Raw genomic sequence first — 7,912 nt, forward strand, 5'->3', positions numbered from 1 at the left:
AAAAAAAAAACAGATGGTAACAACTTTGACATCTTTATTCCTAACTTCCCTTAAGATAAGGGTTTCCTTTACAATGGAAATCATCTAACTATGGAGCAACAGTGCAGACTACTTGAAAACTTGGAAAGCATTAGGTTCTGTGCTTTCATTACCACTTTTAGTTCCAAATTATCCCACATTTATCATTATGTCAAAAAACTTTTCAATTCAGCATATTCCTTAGTGCATATGCCTGAATAAAGTTTCCCTTTTTACAGCAATCATGTTTAAATACCCTTTTTATTCGATATTTTTTTGAGATGGAGTTTCACTCTTCTTGCCCAGGCTGGAGTGCAATGGCACCATCTTGGCTCACTGCAACCTCCGCCTCCCAGGTTCAAGCGATTCTCCTGCCTCAGCCTCCCGAGTAGCTGGGATTACAGACATGTGCCACCACGCCCGGCTAATTTTTTTTGTATTTTTAGTAGAGACAGGGTTTCTCCACGTTGGCTGGGCTGGTCTCGAACTCCCGACCTTAGGTGATCCACCCACCTCGGCCTCCCAAAGTGCTGGGATTACAGGCATGAGACACCGCACCCAGCAAATACCCCCCCTTTTTTTTTTTTTGAGACAGAGTCCCAGTCTGGAGTGCAGTGGCGCGCTCTGGGCTCACTGCAAGCTCCGCCTCCCGGGTTCATGCCATTCTCCTGCCTCAGCCTCCCCAGTAGCTGGGACTACAGGCACCCGCCACCATGCCCAGCTAATTTTTTGTCAAATACCGTTATTTTTAAGAGCAAATTTTGTAGTCTCAAAGTTACAGCTATGTGTAGGTAATGTTAATCTGAACATTCTTTTTTTTTTTATTTTTTTGAGACGGAGTCTCGCTTATCGCCCAGGCTGGAGTGCAGTGGCACAATCTCGGCTCACTGCAAACTCCGCCTCCTGGGTTCACTCCCGCGTCATTCTCCTGCCTCAACCTCCCGAGTAGCTGGGACTATAGGCGCCTACCACCGTGCCCGGCTAATTTTTTGTATTTTTAGTAGAGATGGGGTTTCACCGTGTTAGCCAGGATGGTCTCGATCTCCTGACCTCGTGATCCACCCGCCTCGGCCTCCCAAAGTGCTGGGATTACAGGCGTGAGCCACCACACCCAGCCATTCTTTCTTTCTTAAAAGCAAACCTTAAACTACAGGTTCTGAAACTAATCCAGAGATAACAGTACTTTTAACAGCATCAAACTACTTATACTTAAAATTTACACTTTATTTATATTCTAAAAATATTAACAGTCATAAGAAATTTATCTACCTGATAATTCTGAGGTAATTTTGGAATTGTATAAGCAAAACCCCAGGGCTTGTAGAGCAGCACTACTCAGCTCCGAGTTTTGACTGGAAATGTGAGTCTACAAAAACAAAACCACATTTATTACAAACAAGCACAACTGTAAATCAATTTTTAGAAAGCAGAGGTCGATTACAGAACAAGCAAATTCATCACGTTACTCCAACAAATCCTTGAGAATATGCATAAAAAATAAAAATAACAAGGAATAAAATCAGAAGGCCATGTGTACAGCTTGGTAAAGAAAGGAGAGGAAACTGGATCGAGATCAACTGAAGATAAAGGATATCTCTACACCTATGAGAGCAAAGAAAAAGAGGTCAACAGATGAAAGATGCTAAAGACATGACAGGGAAAACGGAGCAAGGCCCTTCCACTGAGTAAACAAGAGACTCAAATCCAAAAGCTAACATCCTAGCTTTAGAGTGAAGTGACATCTCTTCCTCTAAGACTGGGAGAAGGAAGGGGTTAGAATGTAACATTTATAAAGTATCTATTATTATCTCAATTAATAGTAAAATAAAACAATTTTTTAAACCTTACTTTATACATAAGAAAATTTCAATCCATGTCAATCTAGAAATTTTTTTTTTTTTTTTTTTTTGAGACAGAGTTTCGCTCTTGTTGCCCAAGCTGGAGTGCAATGGCATAATCTCAGCTCCCTGCAACCTCTGCTTCCCAGGTTCAAGAGTAGCTGGGATGACAGGCGCACGCCACCATGCCTATATTTCTTTATTTTTAGTAGAGATGGGGTTTCACCATGTTGGCCAGCCTGGTCTCAAACTCCTGACCTCAGGTGATCCACCTGCCTCAGACCTCCCAAAGTGCTGGGATTATAGGCGTGAGCCACCATGCCTGGCTGTCAATCTAGAATTTAAAGCCCAACTCATACTATTTATGTAAAAGCTATAAAAGGCCAAATCTGTCAAAGAGGATCTCAATATGAATGTTTACTTTTACCCTGTACCCCATTCGCTTGTACCATTTCCTACTCCAAAGGGATTTATCTTCAAAATCCCCCATATCTATTTGAATCAAATATCCAAGGAATCTTCAACTGTTATTCTTGAGCAGGAAGAACAGCAAATGTTAATGGTTAAATATATGAGTGGATATTTCCCTGTAGTGTCTTCTATATTTACAAAACCAAGCCAAAAAATGCAAACTCTAGAGTACAGAATGTAAGGGATATAGCACAGCAACCAGTTGTAAGCAACTAAGTAAGGCTTAATACTTTGAGAGCTACTAGTGTATCTCCTGGATAATAGCTAGTAAATGTTTGTGATTAATTTTCATTAAACTTACTTGAAAGCGTTCCTTAACGATGATGCGTCTCATTTTCAAGAATGTTATAGATTCCTAGACACAATCCTAGCTGAACTCTAAACACGACACAGAAACATGTTCTATTTTACCTGGTATGGTTCCTACTCTGAAAGAATTCAATTATCCTTTCATTGCTTAAAATTGCTTATTGTCCTATTATCAACCTTCCATGTGCATCCAAATAATTTCAGGTACAAATCCTACCTACAAACAATGCAACTTGACTCAAACTATACTCAATAAGGCTGGGCACAATGGCCGAGGCTTACTTTGGGAGGCCAAGGTGGGCGGATCACCTGAGGTCAGCAGTTCGAGACCAGCCTGACCAACATGGAGAAACCCCGTCTCTACAAAAAAAATACAAAAAGAAATTAGCCGGGCATAGTGGCGCATGCCTGTAATCCCAGCTACTTGGGAGGCTGAGGCAGAACGGCTTGAACCCGGGAGGTGTTCAAGCCATTGCACTCCAGCCTGAGCAGCAAGAGCAAAACTCTGTCTCAAAAAAAAAAAAGTATGCAATAGAATTCCTGATCCTATAAATACTCAATATACGAAAGTGCATGTCTTCACATCGAATTACTATAATGTGGAATATGATAATGAAGAAAATGGAATAAACACTGATATTAAGTAACTAACACACAATAAAGTTTCTGCTTACACAAAAAATGTTGATGACTATGACAACACCAAGAGTAGGTAGTATCTCTATTAATGCTTAGCCAAAAATCATGTTAAAATGTACAATACATGTCTGGATGAAACACTTGTTTAAAGGCACACAGCTGGGCACGGTGGCTCACACCTTTAATCCCACCACTGTGGGTGGATCACCTGAGGTCAGGAGTTCAAGACCAGCCTGGTCAACATGGTGAAACCCCGTCTCTACTAAAAATATTAGCTGGATGTGGTGGGGGCATGCCTGTAATCCCAGCTACTCAGGAGGCTGAGGCAGGAGAATCGCTTGAACCTGGGAGGCAGAGGTTGCAGTAAGCTGAGATTGTGCCACTGCACTCCAGCATGGGTGACACAGCAAGACTCTGCCTCAAACAAACAAAAAGCACAAAAGCTGGGCATGGTGTCACCTACTTGTAATCTCAGCTACTAAGGAGGCTGAGGTGGGAGGATCGCTTGGACCCAGGAGTTCGAGACTGGCTTAGACAACCTATCAAGACCCCCACCTCAATTTTAAAATTAAAAAAAAAAAAATAAAAGCACAAGAACAAGGTCATAATAAAAACACAAAAAGAAAATTAAAAAAAAAAAAGAACAAGGTCATAAAAATGAGAACTCTAAGAAACTTTGGAGATAAAAGTTCAACTTTTTCATTCTAAAAACAAGGAAATTTAAAAGATGTTAAGGATGGTCAGGAAGCCACTGAGTAGGCAAGTAAGGACACGAACACAGGTCTGTAGTATGATGTCAATCAGCAAAAATGGTAACGGTTGTAGCAAAAACTGAGGGTGAATGAGGAAAAAGAAATTAATGCTACCTACAGACTAGACCAAAGACAATTGTAATTTTAGAATCACTTACTTAGATGTAGATTCCCAAAAGGAAAGAAAACAGATTAATCTCTGATCACTGCTTTCAAGAGCACAAACTCAGATTCAAGTGCCTCTAGGCAACTTTAGGCAAATTAAATTAATTTCTTCACCTGCAAAGTGATCATTAAGAAATAATCTCACGGAACCATGGAGAGTTAAGCGATAAAGCGTGTAAGGTAATTAAGAAAGTACCTGAGAAGCTTTAATTAACAATAAAGAGTATTATAATCAGTATTATTGCTGTTATTTTAGATTCAAAGCTTTTGAGTCAACTGGCAAAACTTTAAAAAACCACCAAAAGTGGCTGGACACAGTGGCTCACGCCTGTAATCCCAACACTTTGGGAGGCTGAGGCAGGTGGATCACCTGAGGTCAGGAGTTCGAGACCAGCCTGACCAACATGGAGAAACCTCTTCTCTACTAAAAATACAAAATTAGCCGGGGTGGTGGTAATCCCAGCTATTCAGGAGACTGAGGCAAGAGAATCACTTGAACCCGAGAGGCGGAGGTTTCAGTGAGCCGAGCCCGAGCCATTGCACTCTCACCTGGGCAACAAGAGCGAAACTACACCTCAAAGAAAAACAAAAAAACAACAACAAAAAAACTACCAAAAGTTTAAAACTATTTAACAAACAGATACATACCTTTAAAACTTTGTACAGCCGAGGAAGCTTTTTCTCAATTTCTGTAATTACTTCTTTTCCTTCTTCTCCAGTCATACGACTTAAAAAGCAGGAAGAACACAAGTTTACGTAGTTGACAGGAAAAAAAAAATACTCCCAAAAATACATGTACAATCTTTTTAAAAATTACTTTCTAACTCTTGCAAATGAATTGACCCAGTAGGTAAGGTCCTTAAGGGTATACAGAATATATAATGCAACATATATCAGAAACGAAAGTAATAAACCCTCAGAATAAGTTTTTACATCGAGTACATGCAAGTTGTGACAGCCTGACTCCAAAAAGACAGAACAGGGATCCCTATCCCTAGTTACTAACGATTTGCTAAGCCTTTACAAAAGGCTTTACAAAACTTTAGTATATTTCTATGAAAATTATTTTGAAGCATTTTGCAATTAATAAAAATCAGTTTATTGCTCTGTTAAAAAACCAACTCTGGGTAACCACATTTTCCCAACACATCGGTGGTTTACACTGAAGACCCCTCCTCCAACAACTACTTCCAATCGAAACTTTTAAACATCCCTCGCTTGCAAAACACACGTGCAGGCTCCCTCGTTCTAAACACACACCTCAAGCGCAGCAGCAGCAGTACCCGGGAACGTCACCTAGGATACATCTCCCCCGCCCCCCAAAGCGTCCGTGACTCGGGCGTCCTCACATTTGCCAGACTTCTAGAATTAACATTTGCTAGACTTCTAAAACTCACATTCATTCTACGCGCCCCTCCCAACCACCTTCTTTCTCCCCACTCTAGAGCGCCCCCCCTGCCCCCGCTACGCCCCGTGGCGGACCTCACCTGGTCAAAGTCAGGTAAGCGTCAGTCTGCCCTCCATGGGAGGCAGAAGGGTCTTCCAAAGTCTCCAACAGCGGCGCGAGGGGGCTCTGACCCCTGGCCGTCATGTCGGCCACCCTGAGGCCCGAACCGGAAGAGGAGAAAATCCAGTGACCGATGGAAACAGCCCCGCGGCGGCCCAGTGTGAGTCCGGCCCTCACACCCGCACGCCCGCCCCGGCCTCACAGCCACGCCGCGTCTGCACCCCAGGCCTCCGAAGCACCAAACCCCAGCGCGAATCTCCTCCGGCGCCCGGCACCAGGCACCTGAGCCCACGCCACATTCGGGCCTGGGCCCGCTCCCGCCACCACTTTCCCGGGCAGCTTTCAACAGAGGGAGGAGATCGGCGGAGGGCGGGAGAAGCCCGGGGAACGAGGCATCTCGCCGCGAGGGGGCGGAGGGTGGGCAGACTGAGGGTTCCCCGCGGCCTACCACTGTGACCTCGATATTTATCCCACCTAGGAAGATCAAGACAGGGTCCTCTCCGCCTCTGCCCCTCGGCACCCGGACGCTGCCAGAGCTCGACTTTCCCCGGCTCCGGCTGTTTACTCACGCGTGCGGCGCGCTCCCTCCTAGACCAAGATGGCGGCGGGGCGGGCCCACGAGTGCGCGGGAGTAGGTTAGGCCTGGCGGGAGAAGTTCGAGCCAATCCAACAGTCAGCGGCGCACAGGAGTTATCGATCGCCTCCCTTCCCATCCCTTCCCTGCCCGGCTGCCGCGGCACGCCCCTCTGGTCAGCATCAGGTGGTGGTGTTTTGCCTAAGGCGAGAGACTTGAAATTCAAAATGTGAGTTAATTGCTCAGACTCACTAGACTGAACATAGTGGGCCTTCAGACTAAGTGTTCAAACTCCAAGTCCAGTGCTTGTTAAAGTTTTAGCAACAAATCAGTTAGCAAAAGGAGATAACGTACTGTTAGGTTTAAGACTAAGAGCTGGCCGGGCGCAGTGGCTCACACCTTGTAATCCAAGCACTTTAAGAGGCCGAGGCAGGCGGGTCACCTGAGGTCAGGAGTTCGAGACCAGCCTGGCCAACACATGGTGAAACCCCGTCTCTACTTAAAAAAAAAAATACAAAAATTAGTTGGGTGTGGTGGCGCACGCCTGTAGTCCCAGCCACTTGGGAAGCTGAGGCAGGAGAATCGCTGGAACCCGGGAGGCGGAGGTTGCAGTGAGCCGAGATCACGCCACAGCACTCCAGCCTGAGCGACAGAGTAAGAGTAAGACTCCGTCTCTCAAAAAAAAAAAAAAGAAAGAAAGAAAGAAAAGAAAAGAGCTGTATCTCAAGCAGGTCTAGATTCCAGCTCTGGTTCCATGTGACTTTAGCAAGTTAATTAACCTATGCCTTAATTTTCTCCTGTATAAAATAAGGCTTTTAATAGGTGAAGTGAGAAAAGGTTGGAGAGGCCAATGGTTCTCAAGTCTTAAGCGTACATAACAATGGCCTGGGGATATTCGTTATTAAACTGCAGATTCCTGGGCCCCGCCCATATGCATTGTAATTCAGTAGATTTAGGTAGCTCCCGAGGGTGTGCATTCTTCTGTTAGGTCCCTGGGGGGTTGAAGGGTGGGATTTGGCCAGGGCTTCTTCCCTAGAGAAACTTAAGTAAACACAATGACAGTCATTTCTCCTTATTGTTAATATGCTGCTCACCTTTTCTTTTCTTTTTTTTTTTTTTTGAGATGGAGCCTCATTCTTTCGCCCAGGCTGCAGTGCAGTGGCGTGATCTCGGCTCACTGCAACCTCTGCCTCCCGGGTTCAAGCGAGTCTCTGACCCAGCCTCCCGAGCAGCTGGGATTACAGGCGCCCACCACCACACCCGGCTAATTTTTGTATTTTTAGTAGAGACGGGGTTTCACCATCTTGGCCGTGCTGGTCTCGAACTCCTGACCTCGTGATCCACCCACCTCGGACACCCAAAGTGCTGGGATTACAGGCATGAGCCACCGCGCCGGGCCCGTTGCTCCCCATTGCATATGCCTTCGTGCACTCTCCACAACACACAGGATTGCATCAACTCTAAATCAGACACATGAAGCCCAGCAGCAATGGAACTCTCCCATCATGGGTTCCTGGCCCAGGTTTTGAGCCCTCACTCACATGCACCGCAACTCTCAGCTCTAGAAGTAGGGTGTTGCTTTTTGCTCCTCTTTGTGTTATCTGCACTTAGCAAAATGACTGCCAAACCAAGCAGTCCA

General features: G+C 45.0%; 1 protein-coding gene across 12 annotated transcripts in view; it reads right to left on the reverse strand.

Annotated features, from left to right (window-relative positions):
* Window positions 1-6,292, reverse strand: part of RIF1 (replication timing regulatory factor 1) — a 98,849-nt gene extending 92,557 nt beyond the window's left edge. For 11 of the 12 annotated variants that reach the window (XM_058442087.1, XM_058442086.1, XM_058442056.1 and 8 more), the window contains exons 1-3: window positions 5,680-5,807; window positions 4,841-4,919; window positions 1,288-1,384 (exon numbers count right to left, since the gene is read on the reverse strand). In XM_058442087.1, coding sequence (XP_058298070.1) covers window positions 1,288-1,384; window positions 4,841-4,919; window positions 5,680-5,783 — 280 coding nt within the window. In that variant the 5' untranslated portion in view covers window positions 5,784-5,807. Of the gene's footprint in view, window positions 1-1,287; window positions 1,385-4,840; window positions 4,920-5,679; window positions 5,808-6,268 lie in introns of those variants that run through there. The other variant, XM_058442069.1, reaches the window with a different exon arrangement.
* Between the last annotated feature and the right edge of the window lie 1,620 nt (window positions 6,293-7,912).

The sequence above is a fragment of the Hylobates moloch genome, unplaced genomic scaffold (assembly GCF_009828535.3).
Source record: "Hylobates moloch isolate HMO894 unplaced genomic scaffold, HMol_V3 SCAFFOLD_1, whole genome shotgun sequence".
NCBI classification, from domain to species: Eukaryota; Metazoa; Chordata; class Mammalia; order Primates; family Hylobatidae; genus Hylobates; species Hylobates moloch.